Source organism: Caretta caretta, chromosome 7, assembly GCF_965140235.1.
Source record: "Caretta caretta isolate rCarCar2 chromosome 7, rCarCar1.hap1, whole genome shotgun sequence".
Taxonomy (NCBI): Eukaryota; Metazoa; Chordata; order Testudines; family Cheloniidae; genus Caretta; species Caretta caretta.
The window spans coordinates 119,818,620-119,840,831 of NC_134212.1; the positions used below are offsets into that span (position 1 = coordinate 119,818,620).

General features: G+C 47.4%; 1 protein-coding gene across 1 annotated transcript in view; it reads right to left on the bottom strand.

The window, feature by feature from the left end:
• Positions 1 to 22,212, bottom strand: part of SORCS3 (sortilin related VPS10 domain containing receptor 3) — a 500,711-nt gene that overhangs the window by 131,379 nt on the left and 347,120 nt on the right. The window contains exon 6 of the mRNA XM_048857132.2: positions 6,027 to 6,091. Coding sequence (XP_048713089.2) covers positions 6,027 to 6,091 — 65 coding nt within the window. The remainder of the gene's footprint in view (positions 1 to 6,026; positions 6,092 to 22,212) is intronic.

Below are 22,212 nucleotides of genomic sequence, written 5' to 3' on the forward strand. Positions count from 1 at the left end.
CATGGCCTTTATAATGCACTACACTGCTACTTTCTCAGTTCATTTGACTGTGAAGCAACGTGGACACCTAGTGGCTTGGAGGGATTGTGACAGCCTTGCATTTTCTATTTTCATTGCCTTGTGAAAAAATTCTCCTACCAACTTTCCTTACTTAGGATTCCAGAGGACCCATGCACCTTATGGGTACAGGATAGCAGGACTCCTTGTAAATGCCTGCTAAGCATATGTAGCATCTTACAATGGAGGATCTCAAAGCACTTTACAGACATTAATTAATATGGCTTCACAATACACTTGGGAAGTGGGTAGGTTTTCACCCCATTTGACAGATGGAAAGATAGGTACAGAGAAGTGAAGCGATTTCCCCTGAGCCAATGGCAGAGCTAGGGAAGGAGTCCTGCCTCACTGCTCCTTGCGCTAACAGCCTAGAAGATGCGTAGAGGCTTGCAGGGGAAATAAACAGGAGGAGATAAACTGATGATCTTTCTCCAGTAGGTGGGTCCCCCTCGGATGGGAGGGATGATCAATTGAACCTGTCAATGCACAGAAAGCTGAATAGGTCAGACCCACGTGGCAGGTGAACATCAGTCATGAGAGATACTTGACATCAAGACTCCTAGTGACTTCCACTGCAAACCAAAGGGAAAAGGGAGGAAAAGATTCAGTCTCTCCCCTGCGAGAATATGAAGTGAGAAAGAAAGCAGAGTTCTTCTCAAAAGGCCCCAGAGCCCCCTTTGATAGCTTTAGTTAGATATCCTGAGGGCTCTGTTCAGAGACTTTCGTGAACCCAGTTTATCCCCAGGCCTGACACATTTTGGAAAAGCCTCACCAGCACCTTACTGTCTGCATCTGTCTCAGGATCCCACCCATGCCAAACACTGTCTGCACCTTATTGGAAGGCAGCAGAATTGCTGCACTAAAGAAGATATTACCAGTCTAAAGCCAACCCACGAGAAAGGGGAGCCCACAGGGGCAGCACTGAACAGTCTGTGCGGGGTCTATGAAGTGCCACCATGCATTGTACTCCTGCAGCTGGTTAGAAACCCTTATGCTATTGGGACAGGTAACTGGTCCCTGCTTTTTTGAATGTAGGCAATGTACCCACAATGCATTTCTCCAGCAGGGCCCCATTGGCTCAGCAGGGCCATTGCCAGAATAATGGGCCAGGCCCTGCATAGCAGCACCAGGAGCCAGACCCTCTCTCTATATATGCCTCTGCTCAGGGGATAACTAGCATCCCAGTGGAGATCTGAGTCCCTGCTCCCTCGGAGACTGAGCACTTGGTGAGGGAAGAGAGGGGCTTGGGGAGGTCAAGGATATGGCTCTCCCTAGGAGACAGAAGAATTGGCTGGACACAGAGGGAAGTATACTGCAGCCTCTTCAAGGCTGGTGCAGCAGCCCTGCCATTGTGTGCTGCCCGGTTGCCTCACTCGTGTTCATACACCCAGAATGATATTAGCCTTTTTTGCAACCATATCATTGTAACAGGGTTCTCACTCCCTGCTAGTGCCCCGCCTCGTGTCTAGGTCTGACACCGTAGCTCTCGCTGCATCGGGTGCCCCTTGCTGCCTATTGCTTGCTCTGTGATAGTCTTTCTTCTGGCCAGGCCACCATTTAGTCCCACTGGACAAGCTCTCTGTATGCGGTCTCAGGCAATTTTCAGTTCCAACTCCAGGTCCTGTGCCACCTTGCCAGTGGCTACTACGGGAACCCAGCCCCACCTGCTACTCCAGGTTTCAGCCCAGGGACCCTATGGCTAGCAACCTAGGTCTGCTCAGTCTCAGACCCTGTTGCTGTTTCTCTGAGCTCCTTCCTACCACATCCCTCTATCTCCTTGCCTATTTCTGGGTTTTACCACGGGAGCATCCTCTGCTGTGTAGCTCCCAGTAGCTCCCTGTGGCTACTTCACCCCTCTCAGCCTCTTGTAAGACTCCCTAGCTCAGGGCAGGACCCCAGGGCCTATCTCCCCTTAGCTTTCCTCCTTGTCCCCGCCAGCGCTCTTTTTCTCTAGGAACTGACTGCAGACCCGCTCCCTGCAGCCTCTTCCTGCTCTCACTTCCTGGCTTATACTCCTACCCCAATTCTTCCCCCAGCTGGGTTTCATCTGCCATTAGTATTTACCAATCTCTGACTTCCCTCCAGGTGCCACATATAAGGTTAATTGGCCCCTTCTGGCCCACATGAACCTGGTCAGGGCTTGTGTGGAGTGGACACCCCATCACAATCCCATTGTTGACTCCTAGTCAGTTTGTGATCACCCATAACCCCCAGACCCTCTTCAGCAGTGCTGCCGCCCCACCTTACTCCCCATTTTGTAGATGTGCGTTCGATTCTCCCTCCCTATGTGTAGTACTTTGCACTTGTCTTTATTGAATTCAACCTTGCTAAGCAATTCTCCAATTTGCCAAAGCCACTCTGAATTCTAATCCTGTCTCCAAAGTGCTAACAAACCCCGTCCAATTTAATGTCATTGGCAAATCTCATGCCCATACTCTCCACTCCATTAACCAAGTCATGAATGAAAATACTGAATGGCACTGGACCCAGGACAGACCCCTGCCGGATCCCAGTAAATACATCCCCCCCCGTTTAACAGCAAACCATTGACAACTACTCTCTGAGCAGGGTCTTTCAACCCCATTTGCACCCACCTCACAGTAATTTCATCTATCCCACAGTTTCCTAGTTCGCTTATGAGAATGTCATGTGGGACTGTGTTAAAAGCCTGAGTAAAATCAAGATGATTATATCAAGTCCACTTCTCCCCACTACCCACTAGACCAGTAGTTGTGTCAAAGAAGAAAATTAGAGTGCTTTGGCATGATTTGTTCTTGACAAATCCACACTGGCTCTTATTTATAATCCTATGATCCTCGAGGGGCTTACAAATTGATTGTTTAATAATTTGTTCCAGTATCTTTCCTGGTACAAAGTTAGAAGGGCTGGTCTGTAATTCCCTGGGTCCTCTTTGTTCCCTCTTTTTTAAGGATCGGTACCATGTTTGCACTTCCCCAGTTCTCTGCAACCTCACCCATCCTCCATGAGTTCTCAAAGATCATTGCTAACAGGTCAGAGGTTGCTTCAGCTTGTTCCATACCTGCCCTAGCATGAATTTCGTCAGGCCCTGATTTCATCAAGGAGTCGGTCTAGCAGAACTGGGGTGCTATACACAGAAGTACAGCAAGGAGGTCTCACCGAAACTCATCCCCCCCACCCTGCTTCAGTTCCTTGGGGCAGGGACTGCCTTTTCATTCTGTATTTGTACAGCACCTAGCGCAAAGAGATCCCAATCCGGGACTTGGACACCTGGGTACTATGGTAATACACATAACATCTCCTATGGGTTTGTCTCTCAGAAGAGGATCCCTGAACCACTCCGCATCTACAAGAAGCTCTACAAAGGTCTCCTTAGAGAAAGCGTTCTTGCACGGTGCTCTAGAGATGGAAAGGCTTGGAATCAACCAGGCCTATCATTCACAGAACCTCATGAACATTTACAGAGACTGAACACGGTGATAGACAGTCCTTGTGTCATAGGTCTGACACTTTACATAGACAAGAGAGACAAAAGGTGGGAGCGGAAACAGCAGGAAGATGTCTTGACCCAGGTCACACAGCAGATCAGTGGCAGAGTCACAGACAGACCCTAGATCTCTCATCTCCATCATAACACCATCCTCAGCAGATGTCCCGTGTCTCATTTCCATGGGAAGAATGCAGGAGATCTTAGCCACGTTCCTAGAACCACTCCCGTCCACATTACACATTTAACCAGGCTGTAGCTGGGTCAGGACACAACTGTATTTTCACTCACTCGGTTGCGGCTCTCGCATTAGATCGGCACCTGGTGCATATCAGTGTAGCCCCACTGTCTTCACAGAAGGGAACACTGGGATCACCTAACCTGCCTTCTGCATCATGCTGGATGGGGAATGTCACCCAGACATTCCAGGATAAGTGGCGCTAAGCCAGCTCACACCAACAGAGGCTCTGCCATGTAGTCTAGATGGGGATTGTATTGTTTCCCTGGAGTGCAATTGCTGGGAAGTACATGGCTATTAAACACACAAGCTAACATTAAAAATCACACTTACAGCAACACAGCCGCCTTTGTAATGGGCTCCGCTGGGGGAGAACACGGCTTTAGATAGCCTTATGCACCATCCCCCATTGGGACCCAAGAGAAGAACTCCCATCATAACCCATTATCTCCTGATAACGCCTGCAGTTCTTGGGGACTACTGTTTGCCATGACCCCATTTTGCTGGCTCTGCTGTTCAAGCCTGTCTCGCTGGAGAGTATTCAATACCATCGATGGCCAAGCTCAAAATGCTGAATTTCTACATTACATATAAAGCAAGAAAGCAAGACGTGGAGGAAGATCACTGTCTACAGCGCAACAGAGACATGAGGACACCTACTTCCCCAACACGCGGTGTCCAAATCGCTGGGTAAGCAAGCTTAGAGTGAGTTTGAATCCATGCTCCATTAGCAGTTTGATTCCCCACACAAACACACTTCTATCTGTGTGTGCAATAGAAAATGCACAAAAGAGAGAACCTGGCTGCTTCACCAGCTTGCTGCCCCATTTTACTGTATTGTTGATGTGGAGCTGGTGATTTTTTCAGAAGGGGATGGTACCGATCTCCTTGCTGAAGGGCAGAGCGACGCCAACGGGAAGTTTCAGAAGAAGTGTCACTTTAAGGAAATCACAGTGGATTTAAACAGCATGAGACCTGTAGTGTAGCACATTCAAACGTAAGAGGGTCTGCATCCAACAAAATGTAACGCCCGTTCCCCCTGAAAAAACCTGCCCAAATCAACCACTTCCAAAGGAACCCTCTCTGAGTGGACCTTGGGGGCTGAATTCCCCATCCACCACCCCACAGTAACTGCTGCAAAAGGTGTGTGTTGTCCCCACGTGCCCCCTTGTGGCCTGGAGCACTGCTGGTCTGTCCATCTTAATTTCTCCATGTGGGGTGTCAGTAAGTTGACTGTAAAAGGATCTGGACCAGAGGAAGCCAAAACCAAACTAACAAAAAGTCTGTCCCCTTTAGCAAAGTGTTGGGAAAGGCACAAGGTAACAAGAGTTCATGAAGCCATCACTCAGGACTCTGTTTCAGGGCTCCCAGACTTAAAGTCCACAAACCAAGTCTCGAAGCATGGTCAGGCTAGTCTCTGGAGCCTGAGATAGCCCATTACAGCCTACACAGCGTCTAGTCCCCCGTCCAGCTTCCTGCTCCGGTTTAAATATGCCAGCCCTAGGGCACCGCATGGAGCCTGTTTGATTATACCCAAGCTGTTTCACTTGTGAGCTCCTGGCTGTCCCAAAAAGGGGTAGTACACTCCTTCCTATGCAGTCTGCCTTTCTAATCCCTCCCCTGCCAAAGGGACACAGCATTCTATTTGTTGCATAGCATTGCACTGAGCTGTTAAGCAGCTGCCAAGCTCCACCCCAGAGGTGGTTGCATTGCAGCACTGTGATTCCTGGACATGATTTGTAAAGCCTTTGGGAGATCCTTACGAAAGAAAAATGCTATGGAAATGTAACTTTACTTGTTTGCAATACAGCCTCTCCAGCTGGTTAGCAACTAATTATGCACGAATCCAGTCCACTCCAGAAGCGGCTGGATGCATTTCAGCGACGGAGGTAAGTGATTATTGTTTTCCTCTTTAAGTCAGAGTGCCAGGACTGCACCTGCTGAGGCTTGCAAGGAAGTGCCCGCCACCATGTGCTGCACAAACAGAAAAGAGCCACTGAGTGAGAGTGTGTTTTGGTGGGGGGAAGGGTTCCTTTGTGAATGTATATGGGGATCCAGTTCTCAGAGACAAGTAGGATTATAAGCAATTTGTAACATGTTGTTATCCATTATGAGCCAGATTTACCGACACAGTCCAGCTGCTTTGTGCCACTCTGCAGATGCAAAGAAGCCATCCAGCATGATGCTGGTGAATTTTCCCCTATGTTATTCATGGAACGTAATTGATAATGACACTTATTATCAGCAGTGGGCTCAAGCACTCACGTCCATCAGCTGTCCGGGCTTCCATGTGCACAAGGTCAGGCTCCTTATCCAAACCCATTACGGACCTGGGGAAGAGAAGGAAAGAGAAGGCGACCAGTGAGATTAAAAGCTGTGACCGCATGTGAAGAGGGCCGGTAATGCCAAAGCAGCTGCCATTGCCCCCATTATAACAGGCCGCCTTGGAGCACAAGTAGATTGAACACATGAAGACTCCGCATAAGCAGCAAGCTGCAGGAACCATGTCGAGTCTGTCTGCATAGGAGCTGGAAGGCACAGTTCCCAGCTCACGGAGACTCACATGAGCTAACCCGCGAAAAACAGAAGTGTAGCAGAGATGGCACAAGTGTTGGGAGGAGCTAGCTGTCCCAAGGATGATCCCATCGAGACTCTGGGCACATACTCAGGTGGCGAGCCCTGCCTGCCGCTCGCACCACCATGGCTACACATCTGGTTTTAGCACACTAGCTCGATCACCCTGCGCTGGAAATTACACCAGCCAGCTCCAGTGCAGACATTCCCTTAGAGTCTAAGACAAGGGTGATCATCTCTCATCCTTTGGAGTGCGCACTGATCACCACAAAAGTTAGAGAGGACCTTCCTCTGGAGTGCAAAGCACTCACAATTGGTTACGTGCCTCAGGGTTTTCTTGCCTTCATCTGAGGCAGAAGGATGCTGGCTACTGCTGGAGGCCAGGGCACCCACCTGCATGGACCTTCATTCTGACCCATTATATCAAAGCCTACACTTCACACAGGGATGGGCCCAAGATGGCCACAGCTTCCTGCAGCTCCCATTAGCCGGGAATGGCGAACCACAGCCACTGGGACCTGCAGGCGGCCGTGTAAATGTAAAGAACTGTCTGGCGGCCCGCATGCGGCCCATGGGCAACAGGTTGCCCACCACTGCTGTAAACCCTGCATATGATGGAAACCACTTCAAGCCAGGGGTTATGGCAGCACCCCCAGTTCCAGCACCTATGAACTCACATATTCCCACAGTTGGTTAGATGCTGATCAGTGCTGGTGGTGCAGAAGCAATTATGTTATAAGACCTAATATGGAGCTGCAATAGATGAATTTGTCATTGTTTGTAAACAAAAGCAGCCATGTCAATTTCAGCTCCATTCAGAACATGTGGTCTTGAGGCAAACTATATATATATATATAAGCAGAGTCAGGATGAGCTCCACCCTGACATCTGGTGGTGAGTTGTGGCAAGTTGTGGAAAAGAACTTCAGGGGCTGATCTCATTTGCATAGGCACACCCACCCCACCTATCATGAGCCCATAGCTGCCCAAATGGTCACTTTGGTTGTTGTGGGATCCCCAGTGTCTCTGTTATTGGGGCAGGAAGAATAAACTGTTATTACCCTGATTATGGGAATCAAGGACAGTGGAATTGTACTTGGCCTTTTGTTATGATGGAGGGACTCTCCATCAACTAAGTAGCACTCGCTAGGCAAGGGACATGGGTTCCAAAACTCACTGAATGGACAGAGAGTGGGTACAGGTATTAGTATCTGGGGGTATGGACCTCCTAGTAAGGGCCTTACATGCTAATTGCACTGTCTCCTCTCTCCACTGTGGAATATCAGAGCTAATTTTTATTCCATGGGCCAATAGTGCACCAGCACTGAGGTTCCCCTACTATAAGCTGAAATCACAAAACAGTTAAACTTACAAAGAGCTGAAATCACTGAGTGTTGTGTTAAGTAGTGGGGGGAGCCTGAAAATATATTGAGGAGCAGTTTGCGGGATGCCTGGAGCAGCTCATGGGGCAGCTGGCAGAATGGAGTGATTCGTGGGACGGCTGGTGGAGCGGACCAGAGCCCCATGGAGAGGTGGGGCACTTGGCTTTGGACCACGTAAGGAGCCCCTTAACCCCCCCTCCCCCCGCCATCTCCACCCAGGTTGGGAGGCAAAACTCTGCAGATAAACTTTCGAACTCTGGTGCTGCACTGACCAGGGACAGAGGCTTTTGGGTTGTTGGACTTGTGGGACGTTGGGTGACTTTGGGTTGCTGGACTCAAGAACCAAAGGGAAAGGGGCATGCCCCAATTTGCTTGGGGTGGGTTTTTTGCTCATGGGTTGTGTTATGAATCCTGTTGGTGGTGTTTCCCCAACATAATGCCACATTGTTTCTCTCTGTTATTAAAAGGTTTCTGCGACACTCAGACTCCGTGCTTGCGAGAGGGGAAGTACTGCCTCTTAGAAGCGCCCATCGGGGGTGGTATATATTTGTCCCAGGTCATTGGGTGGGGGCTCGAGCCGGTTTTGCATTGTGTTATTGGAATGGAACTAGATACTGAACCTGGCCCTTGTTGCTGCCAACTCTGACGGGCAGAAGGGTTACATATATAGAGAGAGAAAAGATTTTCACCACTCTCCTCATATTAATTATTTTCTCAAGCAGCACCACTGATTTCAATAGGACTATTTGAGAAGTAAGGTACTAAGTGTACCTATCAGATTTTAGCCTTGTGTGATCATATAATTAAGCACTGTATCAAAATGCGACACACATTGGTGCAGAGTTAAGGTTACACTAGAGATGGTGGGAAAAAATTGAAATTTTAACCCCCAAAATTTGATTTTTTCTTTTTTTGCAAAAATCTGGGGTTTTTTCGACAAACTTAGAGTGGTTGAAATCTGTCAAGACATCAGCAAAAGAACTTTCAAAACTTTTCTGCACCTTTCTCTCTAGCTGGCACATGCAACCTTAGCAGTGTCATTTCCTGACCACCGATTGCTCCACTTAGCTACCTTGATGTTCTTGTATTGTAGTTTTTGATCTGGAATGTGCTTATGGTTTAGGGAACAAAGTCATGAGCAGTCAGACTTGAACGCCTTCTAGACAATGAAGGGCCAGATCCCGCAGCTGGTGTAAGGCTTGCGCATCTCCATTTACTTCAGTGGCACTATGCTGACTTACAGTAGCTGAGGATCTGGCCCCAAGAGCTGACGATTGTGCTATATATCATTCAAGTGGTAATTTCACATAGGTTTGCAATAACATCTCAAATTTTATCTGCGGCATGGAGGTCAAGAGCTACTGTAGCAGGAGTCAGTGAATTCAGCCCCTGATCTCATAACAGAGGGTAGCAAGCTTCTGTAACCCTCCCCTATGGCATGTCACTATGGCCAAGAAATAAAGATAATGCTCTTCCCAATATACCTGTGCATCACACCTTTACCCAAGGTATTAGTGATTGTAGAAGCACTTACCTTATCTGGCATCAGACCCTGCCTCAGTTTCCCCTTAATAATAGATCTTCCTTCAGGCTAACGATCCTTTATCAGGGCTTCTCATCCAACAGCTTCCTGCTCCCTGCAGGTCACTCTCCCTGGCCATCTGCCTGGGAGGTCTGGAGAGCTGTCAACTTCCTGCCTCCCAGCTGGCCTCCTCTCTGAACTCCAGCCTTCTTAGCTGGCTGCTGTATTCTTCAGGCCTTCCGCCTGGGAGCTAAGAATAGCGTCTCTAGTCACAGAGCCCTCCTACTCCTCTGAGACATTCCCTGAGTGAACTCAGGCTGCCGTCCCTTCCTCCCAACAGGTTTGGTTCTGAGTCTCCAGCTTCTACCACATGACTCATTCCCTTCACCTGGGGAGGTGGGCTGAGCCTGACCCAGGTGCAGCTGAGCCCACCCCTTTAAAGGGCCGGCTCACCTATGACTCTGATCTCTGTACAGAAAACATAGGGCTAATTTCTGCAGGCTCACTAGAATTTTATGTATTTTAAAAGGATAAAACCTGATTTAGTAGAATCCGATCATTCCTAAAACATACCACTGATTATACCCACTGACAGCTGGGGAGTGCCCCAATTGGAGTTATAATGCACATTACACTAGTGCCGGAGAAGAACAAGTCTTCTGAAACATGCCAGTCTCGCCTGGATTTGCTATTATATGGGATCTAGTTGTTTCCTTAATTAGCTTTGACATCTCTGATGGTTCTATTCATAACAACAAAAAAGAGCAGTTGGTATAGCAGCTCCTAATTATCCATCCATTCCTTTAATGCCATGCTGCAAACTCAAACGCTCCCGAAGCGATGCCAGGCAACCCTGAAATTGTGAGACCCCCCCCCCCTCCACACACACACAGTGTCTGCGAGAGGGTAACAAAAACTGAATAGGAGAGCCGCGCTCCCTTGGGAAATCATCCCTATCCGCCCACCCCGAACCCAAGTCCTCCTCTTGCCTCAAAACCGCTGAGGGCAGCAAAAGTTGACAGAGTCCATACCGTTTTGCTGGTTTCCCTGAGTATGTTCCCAATGGCAAGGCAGCTGTTACAGCTCTGCCATGGTGCCAGTTCATGAGTGCTGGTATTTCCACCAAATGGTCTCCACTCATTTTTTTGGAGAAGCTTTAAGCCAACAGTGTAGCAAATTCGTCACAAACCCATGGACTGTTGAGCTTGGCAGTTGTCACCTGTACTGCGTAGCTTGGACGCTCAGAACTCCACGGACACAGCAGGGATAGAACCCACATCCTCCGGCTCCGAAAATACTAGCTGCTGACAAGAGGGGAATCACCACTAGCTGAGAGCAATGTAGGACCTATGACACACCACCAAGCAGTTCTAATTCCACCCAGTAGGGAGCAGTAGATTCTCTCTCTCTCTCTCTCACCCACCCCCACCCACCCCGAGCCGTTCATCACAACATTTTCCTTTTTCGGCATGTATAAAATGGCTCCCCCGCTCCCCTCCCATGCCCTGGTCTGTCTGAAGGAGAGGCTCGGGTCTGGCAATGAAAGAAATGCCACATCAACAGCATCTGTAGGCACCTGTTCGTTTCCCTTATCGTCCATTTCTTTTCTCTCTACCTGTCATACCTGGGCTGGGGAACTAGAGCCTAGACAGGTTTCCGTATCCCGTGACCTACCTTCTACCAGTGTAGTTCTGTGGAACCTGGTGTGACCCACAATGCAGGGTTTCCAATGCTCTTGAGCCAATGGCCTTCTGCCTTTCAGATGCATACAGAGAGGAGGAGGATTTAATTAAACTCAAAAGCAAGAGCCTGGCTTGGAAGAATGATTGCATATCCCACCTTTGTATTCCTGGCAAGCGTTTCCACATCCTGCTCTAGGCGTAGCTCCGGTCCATGCCTTGTGCACAAAGAGAATTGGTGCTACAGGTTAAGAACCAGCAATGCCCTATAACCCCAGAGGGGCACTTCCACCAGGGCTAGTCGCCCTACCCTGCTTTGCTCATTTATCGCAACCCATCTGAAAAAGAGCTGGGGAAAGAGGCTGTAGCCAGAAATGATGGTAAAGTCACATTCCTGACTGCCGCTGATGCAGGCTTCAGAACTGGGAGCCCACAGCTAGTATTGCAGATGGATCAGGATTATTAGCCAATTAATAACTCAAACTGACTTAAAATCCCATTAGAAGGGACATGGTGGTTGCTTTTTTTCTTTTCAGCCCTGACAGCTCATGGCTTTCCAGAGTCTTCACTCCCCTGTAGTTTCCTTTGGGTATTGAATTAAGTGTTCTTGACGGCTGAAGGACTGATAGTACCCAAAGCCATCTCCCTATCAGTATCTAGAGGGCAGAGCACTGTGCTTGGATGCACATTTACTAGGTTATTTGCTAACATTTCAACCCTGACCGGAAGGGACAGGGAGTGAGGGTGGGCCACAGCTGTTAAACCTCTTAGTTTCACACTTTTCTCTAAACTTCTGCTCCCAAGAAGCTTCCAAATGAACCGTGCTCAGAGCACGTACAACATGGTTCAGACCAGAATGTGAAACAAGTCATATATATGACACACGGAATGAAGAAACAGAGGACCAAATCCTCAAATGTGCCTGAGGAGAACTTGCCTTCTTGGCCTATATCTATTTAAAAGGCCACATGTCCGTCAGGCGAAATGCCATGGAAGTGATCAGTGTGGTATGTATCATTATACCCATTTTACAGACATGAGGCACATGAGGGTTAAGAGACCTATCTACAGTGATACAAGGAGTCAGAGTCAAGAACAGAACTCAAGACTTCTCAATGTCCAGTGCTACCGTGCAGCTACTATATCATTGGCCATACTAATAAGATTTGGAGACATTTGGTTGAGGAACCACGCTCATAGCTAATACCTCCTGGACTCCAGAAAAGGACAGCACCTGCTAATAGCGGAGAATGAAGCAGGTGGGAAATCCAGTTCCTCATTGGCCTCCTACAGTTACAGTGCACAGAACACTTTTAGGTAGTTGGTGGGGTTGGGCAAGCAGCTCAGGTGAGTACACAATCACATTCTGAACCCAAACTTTTCAAAGTTATTATTCTGCAGACATGTCATGTCACAAAATGCCATGAGAGGGCCTTGTACCCAGGTGATCCACTGCACTCAGAGATGCTAGAGGATTTGTCACTGGCTGGACAAACTTTGGGTTTAGAAGCTCAAGGTGGACTTCTTTAAGGTCAACCTCCCATCGTCTTTATTTTGCCTGCTAGCTAACTAAAAAGGGTCACATCAGAAAATGTTTTCTCAGGTAGGAAGGCACAGAGGCAGCTAAAAGGTAGGTCAAGCAGACAAATCGAAGAAGCAGGAAGAGAGATTGGAACGATGCCCTTTCCACTTTTGAATCCACAAGGAAAAATCTAACACAGAACAGCACAAATCTCTCCACTGTCACTGGGCAGGGGTTTGCATGAATATTTCCTCCGGCTGCAGTCTCTGGGAGTCTGCTCTCCCCTTAAGTTTCATGGGTATCTCAGGGTCAACAGAAACTCATCAAGAGTCAAAAACAAATTTCACCTCAGTTTGCATCAGTTCCATAAATCAGGCCGTGAGCGCTTGGAACGGTGGCCCAGGCCAGCAAACCTCAGAGACCCACCTGGTTAGGAGTCAGGTGCCAGCTGAGAGTTTTACCAGTTATCTGCCTGGTATCTGAACCATTGAGGTTCCTTGGCACAGCACTAGTCTAAAAAGAAATAGATTGTGAAAATGGTAATGAGACTTCGACAAGATGCAGCCTTAGAAACTCAGCCAGCGTAGGCTGTGATGTCAGAGTGGAGGAACTAATCACCGATAATGGAAAGGGACACGAGGAGTGGATGTGGACTACTCAGATGGATGTTTTGCAGTAGATTAGGACTACAAAGGAAAAGGAAAAATGTACATGTATAGTGCAACCATCTGTGGGGTGGAGGGGAGAAACATATCCCATTTTTTAGGCAATCCCAATCAAATTAATGGCTGTTGGCAATTGGTCTGCTGATATTGGAACAATACGCTGCCACAGAAGCGAGTAAACACTCAGACATTTGCAGGTGGTACAAGGCAGACAGCATGTGTGTCTAATCCAACCAAGATACGGACCAGACGCACGGACACAGCCAGGCATGGGTGAAGCTGCATGCTAGAAACTGAGGATTTTCTGGACAAAAGTCAGGATATGCTTCTACGGGCACAAAGCTCTAAAGATTTAGAGCAGGTTGCACAGTGGAGCCAAGAGGCCAGTGAAGAAGCTTGGCAACAGGTGACCTCCAGAAGAAGAAGGGGGAATGTCCGGGTTCCAGAAACGTGGACACAAGTAACTAACCGCTTTCATGTTCTCTCCACAGGTACCTTTGCAGAGAGTGGACCAGATGATATGTCTGGGGGGAGAAAGCAGAAGGAGACTCCGCTGGTTGGAAGGCATGAGATGCGCTGTCCTGAGATGGGGGGTTCCACGACCACCACTCCCAAGAGAAGGAGGCGGGTGGTGGTGGTCGGGGACTCTCTCCTCAGGGGGACTGAGTCATCTATCTGCCACCCTGACCGGGAAAACCGAGAAGTCTGCTGCTTGCCAGGGGCTAAGATTCGCGATGTGACGGAGAGACTGCCAAGACTCATCAAGCCCTCGGATCGCTACCCCTTCCTGCTTCTCCACGTGGGCACCAATGATACTGCCAAGAATGACCTTGAGCGGATCACTGCGGACTACATGGCTCTGGGAAGAAGGATAAAGGAGTTTGAGGCGCAAGGGGTGTTCTCGTCCATCCTCCCCGTGGAAGGAAAAGGCCGGGGCAGGGACCGTCGAATCGTGGAAGTCAACGAATGGCTACGCAGGTGGTGTTGGAGAGAAGGCTTTGGATTCTTTGACCATGGGATGGTGTTCCATGAAGGAGGAGTGCTGGGCAGAGACGGGCTCCATCTTACGAAGAGAGGGAAGAGCATCTTTGCGAGCAGGCTGGCTAACCTAGTGAGGAGGGCTTTAAACTAGGTTCACCGGGGGAAGGAGACCAAAGCCCTGAGGTAAGTGGGAAAGTGGGATACCGGGTGGAAGCACAGGCAGGAACGTGTGGGAGGGGAGGGCTCCTGCCTCATACTGAGAATGAGGGGCGATCAGCAGGTTATCTCAAGTGCTTATATACGAATGCACAAAGCCTTGGAAACAAGCAGGGAGAACTGGAGGTCCTAGTGATGTCAAGGAATTATGACGTGATTGGAATAACAGAGACTTGGTGGGATAACTCACATGACTGGAGTACTGTCATGGATGGTTATAAACTGTTCAGGAAGGACAGGCAGGGCAGAAAAGGTGGGGGAGTAGCACTGTATGTAAGGGAGCAGTATGACTGCTCAGAGCTCCGGTACGAAACTGCAGAAAAACTTGAGTGTCTCTGGATTAAGTTTAGAAGTGTGAGCAACAAGAGTGATGTAGTGGTGGGAGTCTGCTATAGACCACCGGACCAGGGGGATGAGGTGGACGAGGCTTTCTTCCGGCAACTCGCAGAAGCTACTAGATCGCACGCCCTGGTTCTCATGGGTGACTTTAATCTTCCTGATATCTGCTGGGAGAGCAATACAGCGGTGCATAGACAATCCAGGAAGTTTTTGGAAAGCATAGGGGACAATTTCCTGGTGTAAGTGCTAGAGGAGCCAACTGGGGGGGAGCTCTTCTTGACCTGCTGCTCACAAACCGGGAAGAATTAGTGGGGAAAGCAAAAGTGGACAGGAATCTGGGAGGCAGTGACCATGAGTTGGTTGAGTTCAGGATCCTGACACGGGGAAGAAAGGTAAGCAGCAGGATACGGACCCTGGACTTCAGAAAAGCAGACTTTGACTCCATCAGGGAACGGATGGGTAGGATCCCCTGGGGGACTAACATGAAGGGGAAAGGAGTCCAGGAGAGCTGGCTGTATTTCAAGGAATCCCTGTTGAGGTTACAGGGACAAACCATCCCGATGAGTCGAAAGAATAGTAAATATGGCAGGCGACCAGCTTGGCTTAACGGTGAAATCCTAGCGGATCTTAAACATAAAAAAGAAGCTTACAAGAAGTGGAAGGTTGGACATATGACCAGGGAAGAGTATAAAAATATTGCTCGGGCATGTAGGAATGAAATCAGTAGGGCCAAATCGCACCTGGAGCTACAGCTAGCGAGAGATGTCAAGAGTAACAAGAAGGGTTTCTTCAGGTATGTTGGCAACAAGAAGAAAGCCAAGGAAAGTGTGGGCCCCTTACTGAATGAGGGAGGCAACCTAGTGACAGAGGATGTGGAAAAAGCTAATGTGCTCAATGCTTTTTTTGCCTCTGTCTTCACTAACAAGGACAGCTCCCAGACTGCTGCGCTGGGCATCACAACATGGGGAGTAGCATGGCCAGCCTTCTGTGGAGAAAGAGGTGGTTAGGGACTATTTAGAAAAGCTGGACGTGCACAAATCCATGGGGCCGGACGAGTTGCATCCGAGAGTGCTAAAGGAATTGGCGGCTGTGATTGCAGAGCCATTGGCCATTATCTTTGAAAACTCGTGGCGAACGGGGGAAGTTCCAGATGACTCGAAAAAGACTAATGTAGTGCCAATCTTTAAAAAAGGGAATAAGGAGGATCCTGGGAACTACAGGCCAGTCAGCCTCACCTCAGTCCCCAGAAAAATCATGGAGCAGGTCCTCAAGGAATCAATCCTGAAGCACTTACATGAGAGGAAAGTGATCAGGAACAGTCAGCATGGATTCACCAAGGGAAGGTCATGCCTGACTAATCTAATCGCCTTCTATGATGAGATTACTGGTTCTGTGGATGACGGGAAAGCAGTGGATGTATTGTATCTTGACTTTAGCAAAGCTTTTGACACGGTCTCCCACAGTATTCTTGTCAGCAAGTTAAGGAAGTATGGGCTGGATGAATGCACTATAAAGTGGGTAGAAAGTTGTCTAGATTGTCGGGCTCAACAGGTAGTGATCAATGGCTCCATGTCTAGTTGGCAGCCGGTGTCAAGTGGAGTGCCCCAGGGGTCGGTCCTGGGGCCGGTTTTGTTCAATATCTTCATAAATGATCTGGAGGATGGTGTGGATTGCACTCTCAGCAAATTTGCGGATGATACTAAACTAGGAGGAGTGGTAGATACGCTGGAGGGCAGGGATAGGATACAGAGGGCCCTAGACAAATTGGAGGATTGGGCCAAAAGAAATCTGATGAGGTGCAATAAGGATAAATGCAGGGTCCTGCACTTAGGACGGAAGAACCCAATGCACAGCTACAGACTAGGGACCGAATGGCTAGGCAGCAGTTCTGCGGAAAAGGACCTAGGGGTGAGAGTGGACGAGAAGCTGGATATGAGTCAGCAGTGTGCCCTTGTTGCCAAGAAGGCCAATGGCATTTTGGGATGTATAAGTAGGGGCATAGCGAGCAGATCAAGGGATGTGATCGTTCCCCTCTATTCGACATTGGTGAGGCCTCATCTGGAGTACTGTGTCCACTTTTGGGCCCCGCACTACAAGAAGGATGTGGATAAATTGGAGAGAGTCCCGCGAAGGGCAACAAAAATGATTAGGGGTCTGGAACACATGACTTATGAGGAGAGGCTGAGGGAACTGGGATTGTTTAGTCTGCAGAAGAGAAGAATGAGGGGGGATTTGATAGCTGCTTTCAACTACCTGAAAGGTGGTTCCAGAGAGGATGGTTCTAGACTGTTCTCAGTGGTGGCAGATGACAGAACGAGGAGTAATGGTCTCAAGTTGCAGTGGGGGAGGTTTAGGTTGGATATTAGGAAAAACTTCTTCACTAGGAGGGTGGTGAAGCACTGGAACGGGTTACCTAGGGAGGTGGTAGAATCTCCTTCCTTAGAGGTTTTTAAGGTCAGGCTTGACAAAGCCCTGGCTGGGATGATTTAATTGGGGATTGGTCCTGCTTCGAGCAGGGGTTGGACTAGATGACCTCCTGGGGTCCCTTCCAACCCGGATAGTCTAGGATTCTATGATTCTAAGCTGCTCCACATGCTAATCCAAACACTTCCTGCTACGTTAGACTACACAGATCTCACTGCAGGCCAGCTGGTGAACTATACCTCCAACCCCAGCACAGACTGGGCCACTTCCTCCACACCACCTTGTGTCGCCACTTACACATCTGCACAGTGGCTGCACCGTGCCACCATTTTGATTTAGTAGCATGTTTTGCATAAGGCAAATAACTTCATATGTGGCAAGGCAATGTCAAATCGGACCTTCTGTATGTTTTACTCGTATTAACTTCAGTCCGATCCATAACCGGCTCTAGCCTACAGAAAACAGGACATTACCCTCTGCGGCTGAATAACAGGAGACATTCTCGTAACAGTGTGAGACTGTGGTATGGTCTCCCAAAGGATAAGGCAGAAGCCCCATTACTTGGTGCATTTCAAATCAAGCTTGAAAAAAGCACATGGGAACATGCTGGAAGGAACTATCTTGCATTCGTCTCCAGGGAATGGGTTTATAGTTTTCTTCAAGCTCTAATTTCTAAGATTCTACAATTCTGGACGTCTGCAGGAATAATCACTAGGACGGTGAATCTGCAAGATAAGGCAGGGAGTTGTCAGGTGTCTACACTCAGCTAATTTTTTCACATCTGAACAGAGCCAACACGAGCTTGCTTGTTCAAAGCTTCCAAGGAATCTGGGTTTTTCTCTCCCCATAGTATTAATGAAAAAGGCACTGTACTTCACAGAAACTAAACAGCAATTTAAAGGACTATAGACGATTCGAAGAAATCTCTGAGAAGTGTTCTCTTACCAAACAAATCTGCTGATGTGTTTTTCCTCAGTTTCCTAATTCTTTATTACCAGGGAACTAAGAAACTGCATGAAAATATTCATAATGATTTATCTGCTTATTTCCCATCTGCAGTCACCAGGATAGATTACAGTCTTCACCCTTTCAAATTCCTCCTGCCTACATTGCATTTATATTTCTTAACCTGCAGGGTGAATTCTGACGAATATCACCGAGTTCTTGTAAAAAAGGAAGGGGAAAAAATCCCTTCTTCCAACACAGGAGGTATTTTAAAGGACCAGGTTTGTAGATGTAGCCTCATAATTTCCCAGCTGTAGTATGGACTGAGATGATTGCAGGTGAGGAGTAAGAACTGCAAACACACAAGCATTTTAAAACTATGATGAGAGCTAATAAAAAGTTCACTAAGGACTTTGCTATTGCACTTCAATTTTGCATGGAAGCCGCAAAATCCAGATCCTCTAAGGCACTTGACGCCAGTTGCTTTCATAGAGAGTTAGAAGCTTAAATATGTTTGAGGGTCTGGGCCTCTGACATTACAGTGATGGATGACAGTAACAGATAGATTAGAGAGATCAAGATTTTTGTGAAAAAATTTTCACTTTTCCCTTGAAAAAATTGTAAAAGTCAAAGTTTTCTGACCAGCTCTATATTTGGCCAAAAAATGGGCAATTTTTAACAAATTTTTTTGTGAAAAATGTGACCCTTTTTCGTCAAAAATGTTCATTTTTCAATGAGCTCTAGTGCTAAGGGAACATGGCAGACTCTTAAAGGACAGATCTGCTCGCTGTGTGAATTCACAAAAAGAAAAGGAGTACTTGTGGCACCTTAGAGACTAACGAATTTATAAAGCTTACTTTACAGACAAGCTAATCTGTTTTTTCACTCCCATTTGGTCTGCTGCTCCTAGGTGTTGAGGGAAAGGTTGGACTGAGGTCATTTAAAAGCCAACCCAGATGGATTCATCCACTAGAACAAGGAAGCCTCAGCGGGTATATCTACACTGCAATTAAAAACCCACAGCTGGCCCAGACTCAGGCTAAGGAGATGTTTAAATGTGGTGGAGACATTCAGGCTCAGGCCAGAGAAAGGAAAGGGGGATTTTTGCAGAAAATTTGTGTTGCCGTCTAAATTTTCAATACATTAAAATGTTGGTTTCAGTTCACTTTTTGACAAATGAAAATGAATGGTTTTCATTCTTCATTTCTCCTCAACCCCCTTTTCTCTCCCTTTGGGGAAAAAAAACAAAACAAAAAAAAAACTGAGAGGGCTTTTGGATGAATTGGAATTCATTTGCAAATTGGATACTATTAATTTAGGATTAAATAGAGACTGGGAGTGGCTAAGTCATTATGCAAGGTAGCCTATTTTCCCTTGTTTTTTCCTACCCCCCCCTCTCCCCCGACGTTCTGGTTAAACTTGGATTTATGCTGGAAATGGCCCACCTTGATTATCATACACATTGTAGGGAGAGTGGTCACTTTGGATAAGCTATTATCAGCAGGAGAGTGAGTTTGTGTGTGTGCGTGTTTTTTTTGGGGGGGCGGGGGAGTGAGAAAACCTGGATTTGTGCTGGAAATGGCCCACCTTGTTTTTCATACGCATTTAAGGAGAGTGGTCACTTTGGATGGGCTATTACCAGCAGGAGAGTGAGTTTGTGTGTGTGGTTTTTGGGGAAAAAAAAAAAAGGGGGGGGGTGAGAAAACATGGATTTGTGCTGGAAATGCCCACCTTGATTATCATGCACATTGTAGGGAGAGTGGTCACTTTGGATGGGCTATTACCAGCAGGAGAGTGAGTTTGTGTGTGTGGTTTTTGGGGGAAAAAAAAAGGGGGGGGGGTGAGAAAACATGGATTTGTGCTGGAAATGCCCACCTTGATTATCATGCACATTGTAGGGAGAGTGGTCACTTTGGATGGGCTATTACCAGCAGGAGAGTGAGTTTGTGTATGGGGGGGCGGAGGAAGAGAAAACCTGGATTTGTGCTGGAAATGGCCCAACTTGATTGTCATGCACATTGTGAGGAGGGTGATCGCTTTGGATGGGCTGTTGCCAGCAGGGGAGTGGGGTGGGAGGAGGTGTTGTTTCGTGGTCTCTGTGTGTGTGGTGTCTTCTGCAGTTTCCACAGTGTGCATCCGATGGGGTGGGCTGTAGCCCACGAAGGCTTGTGCTCAGATGGATTGGTTGGTCGCTGGGGTGCCACAAGTCCTCCTTTTCACTTCGCTATTGTTTGTCTGTATAATCTCTGTCTGGTTCTGTGATTGTTTCTGTCTGCTGTATAAATAATTTTGCTGGGTGTAAACTAATTAAGGTGGCGGGATATAATTGGTTACATAATCATGTGACAATATGTTAGGATTGGTTAGTTAAATTTCAGGAAAATGATTGGTTAAGGTATAGCTAAGTAGAACTCAAGTTTTACTATGTAGTCTGCAGTCAGTCAGGAAGTGAGTGGGTGGGAGTGGGAGTGGGGAAATGGGAACAGGGAATGGGGGTAAGGAAATTGGAATCATGTTTTGCTAAGGGCAGGAATGGGAACAGGGACACAGGTGTAAGGCTCTGGTGTCAGAGCTGGGAAGGAGGATACTAAAGAAGGAAACTGGAATCATGCTTGCTGGAAGTTCACCCCAATAAACATTGAATTGTTTGCACCTTTGAACTTTGGGTATTGTTGCTCTCTGTTCATGCGAGAAGGACCAGGGAAGTAAGTGGGTGAAGGAATAAGCCCTCTAACAGCAAGGATAGGTTCCTCAATTAGTGTTTTTGTTGTGTGGTTGCTGGTGAGTATTTGCTTCAGGTTAAGGGGCTGTCTATAAGTGAGGAGTGGCTTGTTTCCCCAAGATCAGGCCAGTCCTCGCTTATAGACAGCCCCCCACAACACCCCACATGTCAGGTATGCCTACACTAGAATTCATGAGCATTAACCAAATAAGTCAGTCACGATCAGTAAAAGGTGAAGTGCAGAATATGTTTAATGCTCTTTCTTGTAGGACAGAAGTTGAGAAAGATAAACATTGATCATGCTTTTCTGCAAGAGTATAGGCAATCTTAAAAATACAGTAGGTAGAAAATTGGTCTCTTGCTCACTGTCAGACTAACATGAGTAGATCCAGCTGGAGTCACTCAGTTAGCAAAGGTTTCAGAGTAACAGCCGTGTTAGTCTGTATTCGCAAAAAGAAAAGGAGTACTTGTGGCACCTTAGAGACTAGCCAGTTTATTTGAGCGTAGGCTTTCGTGGGCTAACGCTCACTTCGTCGGATGCGTGCTGTGGAGGCTGCGGAGGACATTGTATGCACAGAGACCATGGGGCAGTGCCTCCTCCCACCCCACTCTCCTGCTGATGGTAGTTTGTCTGGAGTGATCACTCTCCTTGCAATGTGTATGATGATCAAGTTGGGCCATTTCCAGCTTTCAGTTAGCAAAGCACTTAAGGGTGGTCTTCACAAGGATATTTACTAGTATCATTATAGCACAATAGTTATACCAGAACAACTTCCTTTGTAGAAATGGCCTCCCCCCCACAAAATTTAGCTTATGTTCCACCCAAGGAGTTATACCTGTATAATTATACTACTATAGTTATACCAGGTGAGTTATACCTTTTGTTCCCCCCGCCCCCCCGCTCTCCTGCTGGTGGTGGCTCGTCTTAAGTGATCACTCTCCTTACAGTGTGTATGATAACACCCATTTTCTCATGTTCTGTGTGTATATAAATCTCCTCACTGTATTTTCCACTGAATGCATCCGATGAAGTGAGCTGTAGCTCACGAAAGCTTATGCTCAAAGAAATTGGTTAGTCCCTAAGGTGCCACAAGTACTCCTTTTCTTTTTGCGAATACAGACTAACACGGCTGTTACTCTGAAACCTGTCAAAATGAAACAGACAAACAAACTAAACCATTTCAAAATTGAACTCATATTTGTTTTGTTTCATAGAAAAACTGGACATTTCCATGGAAAATTTCAAAGAAAACAGAAATATTTGATTTTTGTTGTTGTTGAGGAAATACCATTTTTCAACCAACTTTACCTTGCAGTCAACAGCAGAGCTCAAGCCCAGATTTTTTGGATCGATTACCAGCTACAGCATGGATTTATTGAGGGACTGTAGGCCACCTCTCTGTGGCTCAGCTGGTCCATCACTAAAACGAGCATAATGCTTAATGTACTGTTATGAGCCCCGTTTAGTTAATGTTTGTAAA